The sequence below is a fragment of the Lepidochelys kempii genome, chromosome 10 (genome assembly GCF_965140265.1).
Source record: "Lepidochelys kempii isolate rLepKem1 chromosome 10, rLepKem1.hap2, whole genome shotgun sequence".
Classification (NCBI taxonomy): domain Eukaryota; kingdom Metazoa; phylum Chordata; order Testudines; family Cheloniidae; genus Lepidochelys; species Lepidochelys kempii.
The window spans coordinates 19,817,672-19,833,658 of NC_133265.1; the positions used below are offsets into that span (position 1 = coordinate 19,817,672).

Below are 15,987 nucleotides of genomic sequence, written 5' to 3' on the forward strand. Positions count from 1 at the left end.
GAGAGGATTTTTCCTCTGGCCAGGAGGGATTTTAAAGGGGCTTATCCTTCCCTTTATATTTATAACAGCTACAGTGATGCAATCCGATGAAGTGAGCTGTAGCTCACGAAAGTTTATACTCAAATAAATTGGTTAGTCTCTAAGGTGCCACCAGTACTCCTTTTCTTTTTGTATTAACTATACTGCTATCAATAAGGAGGTATAACATGTGTGTGTGTAGACAAGGCAGATCAACTTGATTTCAGAGAGCCACTTCTGCTGTAGATCTTTTATACCAGCTGTTTTGGTTTCATTAGGATGAGCATTTATATGTTAAAATTCACTGGGGTAGATTTATGGATCTGATACTTATCAGTACTGGTCATTCTCCTCCGTGATAAACCCAGCAGGTGAATCTTTCTGTAACAACAGGGAATGATCAGAGGTTCAAATCAGCACCTATATTTCATGGACAGAGAGAAGAATGATACACTCCCACGAGACGAAGATGGTGGGAACTCACTACTGTATTGAATTAATAGTGACTGAATTAATTAATGTTAATTAGTCCCACACTCTAGGCATTTGACCTCCCATCTTCTTTTTATTGCCATGATATAATTTCCCACTCAGGTCATTCTTCCCCACTGAACTGATTATGAGGCCCAAGGGGAGGTTCCCCAACCAGCTCCAGAACACACTATTTAGAATAAAACTAGGAAATAGCCTTTTTCCATTTTGAAGTCTACCCAGAGCTTTAGGTGAATGGGGAATTTATATCCTCACAGGACTCAACCCCTTGCCTTAGTTTAATTAAGCAGCCATAAACATTTACTGGAATCTGCCAGGTCAAAACCTCACACTGCCATTTTCAAAGCGGGCTAAGGGAGTTCAGCACCCAAATCCCCCTGAATTACAATGGGATTCCAGCATCTAGCTCTTTTAGGCTCCTTGGAAAACCTCAAGCTGAAATCTTTACTCTAAACTACAGTTACACTCCAGTTCCCCTCAGTGGTTTATTAGTACATGTGTTGTGATTTTGCAATTGCGTGAGTTTTCTGTATCAATAGCAGTAATTTAACTCTAATATAGTACACTCTAAGAAACTGGTGCAAGAGATACACATGGCACACATCCACAGCAACACTCAGAGCTTACGGCTTATACAGTGTGTGAATCCACCTTTCTTTAGTGATTTCACATGAAGTATTTTACCTCAACCTCAGCAATTCTCTTTTTTGTAGGGCTTCCCAGAGGACCCCTTCCGTCATGTCACCTCTTACATCTATTTTATCCTGCTGCTAGTAGAGGTCATACTGTTCTTCTTTACTGATTGGCCTCCCTTCTTTTCAAAAGCTGTCAATGACTCTGTAAGTATATTTGACTTCTTAAAAGCTCATCAGTCCCTTGTCTAAAACCCACTGGAAATGGGCAGTTCAGATGAATGTCTGAGATGAAAATGTGGCAGCTTACGTACAGACTAGTTTTTAACTAGTAATTTGGCATGCCAGGATTTCTGGATCCCCAGCTTGGTTTTCAGAGGTTTCATAGATTAGAAGGCCAGAAGGGACCTATGATCATCTAGTCTACCCTCCTGCATTGCACTGAGCATAGGACCTCCCTGAATTAATGCCTGTTTGAACAAGAACGTGTCTTTTAGAAAAACATCCCACCTTCATTTTAAAATTTCCAGTGATGGAGCATCCACCACCACGCTTGGTAATTTGTCGCACTGGTTAATTAACCTCTCCGTTACAAAATTGCACCTTATATCTAGTATAAATTTGACCAGCTTAAACTTGCAGCCCTTGGAGCTTATTGAGCACCTCTAGTTCCCATTGACTTCAACTGGAATTCCAAGTGCTCTGCAGCTCTAAGATGCAGTCCCGAGCTATCTCAGTTTGGTACCGAAAAACAAAGGCAGTCTAAGGCAGGTGACATGGTTGAAAACATACATCTAAAATTTTTGCTAAACGCTCTTATTGATTCATCAACCCTTCTTTTGTCTGTTTTTCGCACCCTATTGCATTCACATTGTGAACTCATTGGGGTGAGGATTGTGGTTTTATACTTCTTCCCTGTATCTGGGCCCTGATACTTGCATGAAATTCCTCAGTAGTTCTGTAATAAAATATTACAAACAACAGAACTGGCTAGTGAGGCAATTTAAAACAAATTATCTGATATAAGAAGGTTGCATGTCAGCCTGCAGTAGTAGAAATGGGCCTCAAGTGTTATTCCTACTAGCATCATATGTTCTGTACTGTACACACAGAGTATGATGAAGGATTCCATTTTGTGTCTGACAGCCAAAACAAAGCGGCTTTAACCAATTCTATATATAGTCCCACATATGAGATTAATGTAGCGGAATAGAGGCAATTATCTAGAAACAACAGCTCTCACTAAAAGTGCAAAATTAGATCTTGATGGCAAATTGAGGCGCATTCCAAGTTATTTTCACTGCCTTGCTCAGGAAGATCTGAGATGACAGGGGGAGATGTAAGTGGATCTCTCCACAGGGAGAGTACGGAAAGTCACTCCCTGAAATAATTGATCCTGAGAATCAAGTTTCAGAGTAGCAGCTGTCTTAGTCTGTATCCGCAAAAAGAAAAGGAATACTTGTGGCACCTTAGAGACTAACAAATTTATTTGAGCATAAGCTTTCGTGAGCAGCTCACAAGTACTCCTTTTCTTTTTCAGAATCAAGTGTATTTTTTTTAACATGCTTCCACTTTGCCCTGCACAGGACAAATTGGAGAAAAGGGTTTACAGTACAAATGCCCAGACAGAATATAAAACCAGTGCCACAGGACCATGTCTCTGCCTGGACTGAACCTGGCATACTGATGCTTCATATGTACCTTCTGAAAAACTAGTGACCTATCCCTATCCACACACCTCCATTTTCAGTGCTGTTACCATACCGTGCTGACATTTGCTACATGCCTTCCCAGTGCAGCCAGCATTGCATCTCCCTTCACTACAATCATGGCAGATATACTTGATCTTTTGTAAACAAGTCAGAGCCCAACTCATGCATGAAATTAGTGTTTGTGGGTCATAGTATGAAGAAAAGAGTACTGCTTGCTCCCAGCTCAGGCCTTATTCAGATTTGAATTAGTAAAGATCTGCTGCTTACAGCAGTCCTGGTCTTAATACCTTAACACAAGCAAGTTGCACATCATTTCTTGGTGGGGCAAAAGCAGGGTACTGTATTGTGTTTATGCAGTATATGGCTATTTCTACATTTGAAACTTGTCTGTTTTTCCTCTCACAGAATCCATGTCCAGAACTTGGTGCCTCTTTTGTTTCCAAAATCACTTTCTGGTGGTTCTCTGGGTAAGAAAACAAGAAGCAAGCGATGTTTACTCTAAACTATCAGATAAGCTCCATCAGCCTAAGGCAGAAGGGTCTAGATCTTTGCTGGTATTTAGGCACCTAGCTCCTTTTCAATTAAATGGGAAACAGTCACCTCTATACTTTTTAGGGTCTGGGCTGAAGTGTAAGGGATAGTGGCAAAGCTGACAAGCTCAAAGCTCCTTGCAACAAGTGTAATTCTTTCCTCAGACACCTATATTCTACTCCCCGTGGCTCAAACTGTGCTCTGAGTTACACTAGCGCAGTAGAAGCCTGTTTCATACCTGGATTTGAAGGGGACTTGAGTGTAGAATTTCCCCAGGTAACTGGTTTTTTTTTAAACGTCCTTTGTGACGTGTTAAAATCCAGCCATTCTTCAAAATGATCACTACAATCCTGCTAACATCCCAGCTTTCTGCCAGGAGAGCCTCTTCCAATCTCTACGGGGCACCAGGGTGGCTAGAGATCATGAAGTTGCACCATCCTGCTGCTTAGTTTTCATGAGCAGAGTGGTTCCTGAAATTTTTGAGAATACTTCAAATATTCTTGTATGTTAACACTTGGCCTGTTTAGGGGGTGAGGCAGCCAGCAACCATGCAGAATGGAAGGACACTGCCAGGTACACGCATACAATGGGCCCGCTCTGTTATGCCAAGGCCCTGTCTCTGTTTCACAGGAGTCATGGGAAGCAGAATGCAAGTTTGAACAACCTCAGGGCTGATCTAATTTATGCTGGAGGGGAGACAAGGCCCCTGAATGGCCCCAAGAATATGGAAGTTGCACAGTGGGCTTAAAGACATCTTTGTCCCCACCTTTCTGTCCCTGCCCCAAGCTCAAGAACGGAGTAACTGAGAATTAGGCTCAATATGTAGGACTAATTTAAGGCCAATCAACTGAACATTTTTCTAGGACACACATCGCTCTGTGCTTGTGTGTTAACCGTTTATTTTACAGGTTAGTCTGGAAAGGCTATCAGCAGCCATTACAAGCAGACGACTTATGGTCACTGATGAAAGAAAACTCCTCTGAGGAAATTGTTTCCCAGCTTGAAAGAGAATGGAAAAAGTACTGTAACAGAGCCAAGCAGTAAGTACCTGTTCTAGAGGGTGGGAGCTTCTCCTCTAGCTAGTCCAGAGCTAGCATGTTCAACATCCCAGGTGCTAACACACCACATCAGAGCCCCATTTGACACCATCTTGTTCTCATTAAAGACTAGATCATGGGGTTTATGCGGATAGGGCCAAATCCTGGATGTCAGGAATCAGCCCATGTGAAGGCTTGTGTGCTGGAGATCACCGGGAGGGGGAGACTGAGTGCGGTAGGGTGCCAAGGAAGCTGCACTGCTGCTGTTTCTATAGCTTCAGAGATGAAGGAGCCCCAGGGCCATTGTGCTCCCTATTTGCACAAGAGAATGGCCAATGGAGTCACTGCCATTGAATTCTCAACTCATTCAACTAGTGGAAGGCAGCCCCTGTGGACAGAACACTCGGCAAGGAGAACTCTGTGGAGTTTCCCTTCCCTTGGGCTCTTTCCACTGCCCGGTGATCTTTTGGCTGTTTATCATTTAGATCCTAAATCTGACCTTAACTATGTTGAAATCTATTGGGGGACATCCTTTAATGTCCAGATATCCAGACCAGAACTGCTTTGGGGCAGGGACCGTCTTTTTGTTCTGAATTTTTAAAGGAGTCCTGTTCCAAGACTGGAGCTGTTAAGTGCTGCCACAATATAAATAAGTAATTCACTATTCAGGCCACTTTGGAAGCCCTGATTCCAAGTGTGGGGTATTTAAAGTGCTGTTGACAGCCCAAGTCAAACACTTCTGGCCTTCTCTGGATTGCAGCCAATTTTCTTTGTGTTTGTTTCTTCAGAAACACAGAATCCATCAAATACAAGAAGGATCAACAAAGTGGAGCTGGTTTGGTTGAGACAGAAGAGACCCAGGTTCTAGTGCAGCCAGAACAGAGTCAGAGTGAGCCACTGTTGAAAGCATTTTGGAACATGTTTGGAACCTATTTCCTTCTTGGTACCCTCAGCTTAGTCATCTGTGACGTCTTCCTGTTTTCTGTCCCAAAGATACTGAGGTACGTGCACATTCAGGAATGACTGTCTAGAAGGAAATGCTGTACATTAGATCATAGAATATCAGGGTTGGAAGGGACCTCAGGAGGTCATCCTGAGGTCCCTTCCAACCCTGATATTCTATAATCTAGTCCAACCCCCTGCTCAAAGCAGGACCAATCCCCAATTTTTGCCCCAGATCCCTAAATGGCCCCGTCAAGGATTGAACTTACAACCCTGGGTTTTAGCAGGCCAATGCTCAAACCACTGAGCTATCCTTCCCCCAAATGTTCATACCCATAGATTGGCTACTTTTTCCTTACGTTAATTTTTTGTGCTGATGAAAGGGGTCAGATATGGCATCCTTGGATCATTAAATCCTCTGTTTATTTGCTAAGCAAATGTGGTATTGGCCACATAACACAAGGTTCCTTGCACTTTTCTGCCAGGGTACTCCAATCTCTGTCACATAGAGAGAGACTTAAACCTCTAAGTCCTGAAAATGGTTGGCCTCTTTGTTAAGGTGGCAGTTAGAGCCAGTATAATGGTCTCAGTGTAGTACATGCACATCACAAAAGTGATTTTAAACAGGCTGCCAAACAGCCATCAGATGGCAGGGACTTTTAGTCAACACTGATAGGAACAAGATTCAAACTGTTGCAGCATTGCCAAATCCAAGTCTTTAAAAATCATGAGTCAGGCTCCTAAATTTAAGGAAATTGTTGTAAAAATCATGTCTAATATCTTTAGGTTTCTTTTTATTTGGCTTGTGGGATTTGAGCTTTTAGGGTGCAGTGCACTCAGGTCATGTTTTCAAGCTTCCCTCTGTGACCAGAGGACTAGAAACTTACTCCTTATTTTTAAAATGAAAGCCGAGGCTCTTAATTGTATGACTCCAGGAGCTGGGGCTTTAAGGAACACATCAGATATCATGAAACTCCATATGAAACTGTGGGAGCAGACAACACACTTGTAACTGTAGAACTGAATGACTCTGTGCTCTGTATCCGACGATAAATTATAAATAGTAAAATAATGCCCCCCTACAGTTGTTTTAAAAAAAACCAAAAACCTTCTTCGGGTAAGTATTTTTCTGCTGCATGAACAGTATTGGTTCAGCACCAAAATGCATTTATAGTATCACTTCAGATGAGTCAAACCCAGTTCACAGGTGGAATAAGAGATTGAAATACCATTGACTGCAGTAGAGTGGCATTTATACTACTTTTATATATACCAGCAATGAATTTGGCCACTGATTTCTCTGTGATTTCCAATCAACTCATGCAACAAAAAAAGAAATGCAGTTAGGGCTGTCAAGCTATTAAAAAAATTTATCGTGATTAAATGTGCGATTAATCGCGCGATTAATTGCGCTGTCAAACAATAATAGAACAACATTTATTTAAATATTTTGGATGTTTTCTACATTTTCAAATATATTGATTTCAATTACAACAATACAAAATGTACAATGCTCACTTTATATGTATTTCTTACTACAAACATTTGCACTGTAAAAAACAAAAGAAATTGTATTTTTTAATTCTTCCATTACAAGTACTGTAGTGCAATCTCTTTATCATGAAAGTTGAACTTACAAATGTAGAATTATGTACAAAAAAACCTGCATTCAAAAATAAAACAATGTAAAACTTTGGAGCCTACAAGTCCACTCAGTCCTACTTCTTGTTCAGTCAATCACTCAAACAAACAAGTTTGTTTACATTTGCTGGAGATAATGCTATCTGCTTCTTGTTTACAATGCCACCTGAAAGCGAGAAGAGGCATTCGCATGGCACTATTGTAGCCGGCATCGCAAGATATTTACGTGCCACATGCGCTAAAGATTCATATGTCCCTTCATGCTTCAACCACCATTCCAGAGCACTTGCATCCATGCTGATGACAGGTTCTGCTCGATGCGATTCAAAGCAGGCCGACGCATGTTCATTTTCATCATCGGAGTCAGATGCCACCAGCAGAAGGTTGGATTTTCTTTTTTTGCGGTTCGGGTTCTGTAGTTTCCGCATCGGAGTGTTGTTCTTTTAAGGCTTCTGAAAGCATGCTTCACACCTCGTCCCACTCAGATTTTGGAAGGCACTTCAGATTCTTAAACTTTGGGTTGAGTGCTGTAGCTATCTTTAGAAATCTCACATTGATACCTTCTCTGTATTTTGTCAAATCTGCAGTGAAAGTGTTCTTAAAATGAACAACATGTGCTGGGTCGTCATCCGAGACTGCTATGACATGAAGCATATGGTAGAACGTGAGTAAAACTGAGCAGAGGACATACAATTCTCCCCCAAAGAGTTCAGTCACAAATTTAACTAACACTTTTTTTTTTTTTAACAAGCGTCATCAGCATGGGAGCATGTCCTCTAGAATGGTGGCTGAAGCATGAAGGGACATATGAATGTTCAGCAAACCTGGCACGTAAATACCTTGCAATGCTGGCTATAAAAGTGCCATGCGAACACCTGTTCTCACTTTCAGGTGACATTGTAAATAAGAAGCAGGCAGCAGTATCTCCCATAAATGTAAACAAACTTGTTTGTTTTAGTGGTTGACTGAACAAGAAGTAGGACTGGGTGGACTTGTACGAGCTAAAGTTTTACACTGTTTTGTTTTTGAGCGCAGTTATGTAAAAAAAAAAAAATCTACATTTGTAAGTTGCACTTTCATGATAAAGAGATTGCACTCCAGTACTTGTATAAGGGGAATTAAAAATACGGTTTCTTTTGTTTATCATTTTTACAGTGCAAATATTTGTAATAAAAAATAATATAAAGTGAGCACTATACAATTGTATTCTGTGTTGTAATTGAAGTAAATATATTTGAAAATGTAGAAAAACATCCAAAAATATTTAATACATTTCAACTGGGATTCTATTGTTTAACAGTGCGATTAAAACTGTGATTAATTGCAATTAATTATTTTAATTGTAATTACTTTTTTTGAGTTAATAGTGTGAATTAACTGTGATTAATCAACAGCCGTAAATGTAGTAGATTGTTAAGCTAGGACATCTCTTCTCCAGCATGAGAAGGAGCGGTTGAATGTTCTGAGCTGCAGTAAAATAAAACAAAAATTAGGTTGCGTGCTGCCATTGTACATACTTAGGATGCTGAGCTGTTTGTCCAGCCTTCTATTGATTTACTGACAAATATCAGCCAGTGAGAATTACAAAGCCGAAGCCTTGCTAAAGACAAGACAAAATATCCCGACTGTTTAGGCCTTTCTAAAAATACTGCCTGCTCTAAGGGCCATGTATTTTGTCATCTCAGTTTGCATCCACCTGCTCAAAGTTCTCTTGCAGCCTTTTCCTGGAGTTCATCACAGACCGAGAAGCTCCAGACTGGAAAGGTTATTTTTATGCAACGTTACTGTTCCTATTAGCTTGCCTCCAGACTCTGTTTGAACAACGTTACATGTACATGTGTCTTGTATTGGGAATGAGGCTGAAGACTGCAGTCACAGGCCTAGTGTATAGGAAGGTAAGCCAGCTTTTCCCTTTGGGAGTTGATTTTCTTATCAACCACTAATGTGTTAAGAGATGGTATTTAATAACTGCTACCCCAAATATGAATAATAGTTAAGAGCTATTTTTAGCAAATAATTCCTTGGTTACACTGCATGTGAAGGGCAGCTGCATAAATCTCCATGAGATCTGGGGAAAGCATTGTCCTATTTGCTATTGTGAGGTTCATGGAGTAGCTTTTGCATCTAAAAAATGGACTGAAGAGCAGGAGGTGAAAGCTGTGCTTTACCAAGCAAGCTAGACATTTCATTTCTTGTTGGGCAGTGAATAGACTCATCTACAGGGTGAAGTCACATGATCCTGAATGATGTTTTCGTTCTTGATATTACGGTGACTAGGACTTGGCCTCTTTATGAGGCTGATCCTTCTTCCCTTTGACCTCAGCATGAATGTTGGTTATTTATTTTCTGAACAGAAGCTGATTTTGACTGTTTGGGCTCTTGCTTCTCCCATCCCCACCCCATCCCACCCCCAGGTCTTGGTCATGTCAAATGCAGCAAGGAGAGCAGCAACTGTAGGAGAAATTGTCAATCTGGTATGTGTCGATGTGCAGAGGTTAATGGATCTCATTATATATTTTAATGGGACCTGGCTTGCTCCCATTCGGATCATCATCTGCTTTGTCTTCCTGTGGCAGGTAAGAGATGGTCACATCTAACCATTCCTGTTCATGAGATCAAGGGCAAAGAGAAGTTGTTAAGAGTCAGGTGTGAAGTTTGCTGCCCAGAACAATCTGAAATTTCCATCTGTCTCCTTTCCCATCCATCTTTGAGCTCTGTGGTATAAAGCGCACACACACAAACACACACACTCATTAGAAGGATAAATGAGTTTCCCCACACATTTAAATGTGTCTTTTCATTGTTGTTTGTTATTCTTCACTAGATGCCTTGCTTTGATTCATCCTTCCATCCACACAACACACAGGTCCTGGCTTAATTTTTGTGATTCCAGTGTTCAGTCTGATCTCCTAGATAAAGACAGTGTGTGACTGTTCTTACAACCAGCTCATGGAAAAAGGGGGTCTTTTAGCATCGGCTCTCCTTCTGGTGGTGCCATTTAGAAGAAAAATATGTTGTCCTTTCACAATCAATACTGTGACGGGTTGGATCACAGAAACCCCCTGGGAGCTGCCACCTGATGTGCCAAGACTAATTCTGCTCCTGATTTCCTGCCCTATCAGCTTAGGACTTCAGTGCCCTGACTGGTTTGAGCCAGACCCACTAGCCTGCTGCAAACCTAGACCCAGGTCTGAACCACGTCCCCTAACAGCTATAGGCTTAACTGAAAGCAGCTTACAGAAGTGTTCCTGTCCTTGACACTCAGATGCCCAACTCCCAATGGGGCCCAAACCCTGAATAAATCCGCTTTACCCTGTATAAAGCTTATACAGGGTAAACTCAAATTGTTCGCCCTCTATAACACTGATAGAGAGATATGCACAGCTGTTGTTCCCCCCCCCCAAGTATTAATACATACTCTGGCTTAATTAATAAAGTAAAAAGTAATTTTATTAAATACAGAAAGTAGGATTTAAGTGGTTCCAAGTAGTAACAGACAGAACAAAGTGAATTACCAAGCAAAATAAACTAAAACCCTCAAGTCTATGTCTAATAAAATTGAATACAGGCAAAACCTCACCAGTTCCAGTAAGCTTCCTTTTACAGACTGATCTCCTTCTAGTCCGGGTCCAGCAATCACTCACACCCCCTGTAGTTATTGTCCTTTGTTCCAGTTTCTTTCTTTAGCCAGCTGAAGACCAAATGGAGGGGTCTCCCATGGGCTTAAATAGACCTTCTCTTGTGGGTGGAGACCTCCTCCTCTCTCCTATGCAAAGTCCAGCTCCAAGATGGAGTTCTGGAGTCACCTGGGCAAGTCACATGTCCATGCATGACTCACCGTTTTTACAGGCAGAAGCCACATGGTATCTTGAATGTCTCCAGGAAGACTTCTTATGCGGATTGGAGCATTCCAAGATGCATTGTTCCTTAAGTGCTTCTTGATCGGGCACTTAACTTTGCGAATTCCTTTCTCCAGGACCTGACTAAATGCTCTACTAAGGTTATTAGGAAATCAAGCCAGTACACGGCCAATATTCATAACTTTGAATACAAAAATAATATATGCACACAAATAGGATTAATAGATTCAGTAGATCATAACCTTTACATAGATATGTTACATGGCATATGTAGCATAGAACATATTCCAGTTATGTCATATATATTCATAAGCATATTTCCATAAAGCCTTATGGGGAGCACCGTCACAAATACTATAACTGTTTTCAGCTCTCTGACTTTCAGGGTTCTGGTGTTCAGTTATCTGGCACAGCCTTAAAACATAGCAATGAGTATGACCTGCAACGTGAACTTTCCTACACTTTATCCTAAAGGCTGATTCTCATGAAGTCAGTGAGACAGTGAAGCAATTTGATGAGAGAGATCATTGTGATACTGTTCTGGGACCGAGGGGTTCAGAGGGCAGGAGGGGGATCAGGGCTGGGGCAGGGGTGCGGGAAGAGGTTCAGGTTCTGGCTGGGGATGTGGGCTCTGGGGTGGGGCTGGGGATGAGAGGTTTGGGGTGCAGAAGGGTGCTCTGGGCTGGGATCGAGGGGTTTAGAGAGCGGGAGGGGGATCAGGGCTGGGGCAGGGGGTTGGGGCATGGGGAGAGGCTCAGGGGTGTGGCTCCCGACCCAGCTCCCCATGAAGTAGGGCCGAGCCGCGTGTTGTGGGCTCGGCCCCCGACCCAGCACCAGTCAGAGCGGGGCTGCAACTGCTTGGTATGGCTCAGGGGCCAGCTTAAAAAGGCATGCGGGCTGGATCCGGCCCGTGGGCCAGAGTTTGCCCACCCCTGTGCTAGAGGAATTAGCAATGAAGTGTTGTTCTCAAGCATGTTCCTGGATCTCTCACAGACATGACTTTGTTCCTTCAGGGAAATAAATATACTTCAGCAAAATAAAAAACATTACCACCTATGAGACAGTCTATGAAAATAAAATCACTGGGCCAAATCTCCACCCATATCATTGGCTTCAATGGGCTTACCGTGGGGTATGTGAGAGGAGGATTTGCCTCTGTGAATTCAGTACTCAGGTGCTTTGCATCAGAACAGTTGAGTAAGGACCATGATCACTCCAGAATTCTCCTGGAAGGTGGAGGCGGCAGAAGGATGAATTGGTCACAGTGTCTTAATCAAAATACTCCTGAAGGCAGAGGAGGAGGAAAGTTCTAGGATTACCCAAAGGGGTGTTAGACACAAGCCTTAAGTGGGAAAACAGGCAAAGAACAAGGTGACCAGGAAAACTAGCATCTCTACAAATATTTCACCAACGTTTCTTGAGTTTCTATAGCAGTCTCACCTCTTTTCTCCTGGCAGCTCCTGGGACCATCTGCCTTGACTGCAATTGCTGTATTTTTAATTCTTTTGCCTCTGAATTTTGTGATCACCAAGAAGAGAAGTCACTTTCAGGTACTTTTTTGCCTCCTAAAAATGCAAAATGTTGTTGGCATGTGAATTTCTGGGATTCAAGGTCTAGTATCACAGATTAAATCCCATCATTCTCACCCAAGTAAGGGCCCCATGGAGCCCAAGGATAAGGAACAAAACAGAGGTGATTACATGTAGGTATACTGTAACAGAATGCATTGCTCTGAGATGTGACTAAGTGATCGCTCAGTGTTTATCCATGCTAATCGTTCTATTTGAAAGGATCCCAGACATTCAAAGCCTCCGAAGATTGCTTATAGAGCTCTCTAATAGGATTGTATTTTGCAGGTTCATAGACCAAAATTTTAATGTTTTTCCGCTACTACTAAACAATTAACTTGCCTGAAGCTCCAAAAGTAAATATCCAACTACAAGCAAAGGGCCCACATGTTACTTAATTGCCCAGAGATCCATTCCGAATTTACAGCCAGGTTCAAAGTGGTGTTCACAAAGATGGAACAGAGACATTTTCAGCATTCTTAATGACAGCCTCAATGGGCCTTTATTTTAGGAGGACCAGATGAACCATAAAGATAACCGAGCGAGACTCACCAATGCCATCCTCAGTGACATTAAGATCATCAAACTCTATGGCTGGGAGAAAGCCTTTATGGAGAAAGTACTCTGTATCCGAAAGCAAGAGCTTCAAGCTTTAAAAAGTTCTCAGATCCTCTTCTCGCTGTCTCTGTCTTCCTTCCACTCATCTACATTCCTGGTGAGCAGTTCACTCTCCTTCATAGCACACAGCCTGTTATTCCCTCAGCACCATAGCTGTGCATGGCGCTTGATAGACAAATCCAATAGACAGATGCCTGTCCAGAGAAATGTATAGTCTATTCGCCTGATTCAGCAATGGGTTCCCTGCAGGCCGATCCCTACACCCATACAGGGCCCACGAGGCCCTGGGGCTATGTGAAAGTCCAGAGGTCCACCCACATGGAGCTCACTGCAGGATCAGGGCCTCAGTATTTTTTTATAATGCACTGTTGCATTTGCTGCTGTCCCAGCCCAGCAACATACACTATATGTGATAGCCTTCTCTCTGGAGGGGAATGTTCATGTCACTATCTCACTGTATTTGCAGTGCTGCAACAATCTCAAAAGCACAATAAATGGCACATAATCAGATTGCCTTCACTGTCACCAGATTATAAAAACTTTGCTTCTAGAACTCACAGAACAACGTGAATGGGTGTGGCTGATGCCACTGGGGTTTTACAAAAATGAGTCCTGGGAGAACGATGCACCATCTGAGCACTGTTTTGCCTGTCTGTGAATACTAGTTTGCTGTCCCTTTGCTCCCTTGCAGATTGCATTTGTCATGTTTGCGGTCTACACCCTGGTGGACGAGCAGCATGTCCTAGATGCTCAGAAAGCCTTTGTTTCTTTGACGCTGATCAACATTCTCAATACTGCTCACTCTTTCCTGCCGTATTCCATAAATGCTGCTATACAGGTTAGTTGTAGGCTACGTTCTCATTTGCTTGGTTGTTACTTTCTTTTGCACATCACTGTTCCGAGGTGGGATTTCTTAAGGAGCAGGACACTCCTACCTTAGGTCATGTGGGGAAGGGCATGGGAATTGGGGAGTGGAGCATGAGGGCATGCAGCCATCCAAATGCATGGAGCCTTCTGGGTAGTGCTGTGTAGTCAATGTTTCATAGTGTATTGAGGGGGTTAGCAAGAGCAGTTTTTTCATGGTGTTTGGGCTGTCGTAATGTAATGTAATGTAACTGATTTGGATTTATATTCATTCACATGGAACAACAAGGATTATTAAGATCAGGGGCAGTCTTAGGGATAGGTCCTCTGGCCTTCCCCCAGCCCTGCTCCAGTCTTGGTTTAGCTCCTAGCAGCCAGGCCCATCCCTCTCCACATCGAGAGAGAGACTCTGTTTGCTCCTGGCCCACTGCCCTCTTGTAAGGGCCAGCTGGGCCCTGATTGGGGTGTGGCGGCATCTGCAGCTGGTTCCCCAATCAGCCAAGGCTTGCTGCTTTTCCTAGCAGCAGCCCTCTTACAGCCTCAGCCCTCTCCCAGGGCTGATTTCAAGCCCTTCATGGCAGTAGTGGGTGGCCACCCCACTCCATGACCATTTACTATTTTACATCCATTGGCTGATTTATGTGTTTTTAATTTCAGGCCAAGGTTTCCTTAAGCCGTTTAGGTGCCTTTCTTAGTCTTGAAGAGCTGGATCCAAACAACATGAGCACAGTTACCTCGGACCACTGTAAGCATTGACCTAGGGTGATTGCCCTCCATGAGGAACGCATAGCACTCAGCTTCCACTAGCATTAGTTACACACAGCACAGGGAGCGTGCGCCGTGTAAAATGTGGCTGCATTGCCATTAGAGCTACTCGTTTCATTCAGTTCTCTCTCCTGGATATTGATCATTTGACAGACACAATTTTTATCCTCCATGTGTATTTCCCAAGAGAAGATTTGATAGCGTTAACATTAAAATAGTCTTAATTATAATAATTAACTTCCTAGAATGCGGCCCTTAAGGGTCAGTGAATAACTCAAGGAATTGGTGAGAGGCCTGCATGCCACATCCTCGGCTAGTGTGAATCAGGATAGTTAGCCAGCTGAGGACCAGACCAACAGAATCTTGTCTTTAAGTCACTAGGACAAATCTAGCCCCTGGCTGATATGCACTTTATCTATTGGTTTGGTGATCCCACTCTAGTTGCTAGTGTATATCCAGTTTACTGTGTGCACTCAGTTTGGTGATAATGGAACTGCATTTATCTTTTTAAGCTATTGATTTTTTTCATCTGCAAATAGAAACAGGTACATTTATGTACCCATCTCTAAATACGCATATATGCCTTTCATGTCTCTTTATCTGTTAGTACAGGATAGTATCACGGTAAGGAATGGAACATTCAGTTGGTGCAGAGGAAGCTCTCCTTGCATTAAAAGGTACAGGCTTTTATTTCAAATAAATATTTCCAGCGATGCAGTGATCATCATCCGTGCTGATCAACAGCCCTGCAGAGTGAATCCAGCAAGGCCAGTACAGGATAGTTAGAGGGATTTCAGATCTAAATTTCCTACATTTTGTTTTTCTAAACATAGTTCAGATTAAATTGCAAAATCAAGTCGTGCAGGACATTTATGATACCTGTGTCCAGTCCAAATGTGGACACACTAGTAGGATGTCCCAACTCTATAGCTGGATTCTCAACTAGGCACATTGGTGTGTCAGACTGGCAATTATCTGCCCAAACACCCACTTGTCCAAAGATGAGCTTCAGGTGTCTTAAGACAGCATGCTAAACAATCTGTTCCACCTGGCATTTAGCTGCGACACTCTGAGTACCTTTCCCAGACCCAACGAAGAACTTTGTGTGGCTCAGAAGTTTCTCTCTCTCACCAACAGAAGTTGGTCCAATAAAATATTTCCTCACCCACCTTGTCTCTTTAATAAGACAGCTTCCTTTGAAAACTAGAAGAGTCATGTGTCTTTCCTTTACAGTGAAATCCATTTTATGCCATTCCATATCAGCTTACACTGACCTCACACTGCACAGCAGTTCCAGAAATGGATAA

General features: G+C 42.5%; 1 protein-coding gene across 1 annotated transcript in view; it reads left to right on the top strand.

Annotated features, from left to right (window-relative positions):
* Positions 1-15,987, top strand: part of ABCC6 (ATP binding cassette subfamily C member 6) — a 46,976-nt gene that overhangs the window by 9,983 nt on the left and 21,006 nt on the right. The window contains 11 exon segments of the mRNA XM_073362331.1: positions 1,224-1,349; positions 3,260-3,321; positions 4,294-4,425; positions 5,211-5,423; positions 8,723-8,900; positions 9,420-9,581; positions 12,323-12,415; positions 12,945-13,148; positions 13,743-13,889; positions 14,573-14,660; positions 15,288-15,357. Of these exon segments, the coding sequence (XP_073218432.1) occupies positions 1,224-1,349; positions 3,260-3,321; positions 4,294-4,425; positions 5,211-5,423; positions 8,723-8,900; positions 9,420-9,581; positions 12,323-12,415; positions 12,945-13,148; positions 13,743-13,889; positions 14,573-14,660; positions 15,288-15,357 (1,475 nt within the window).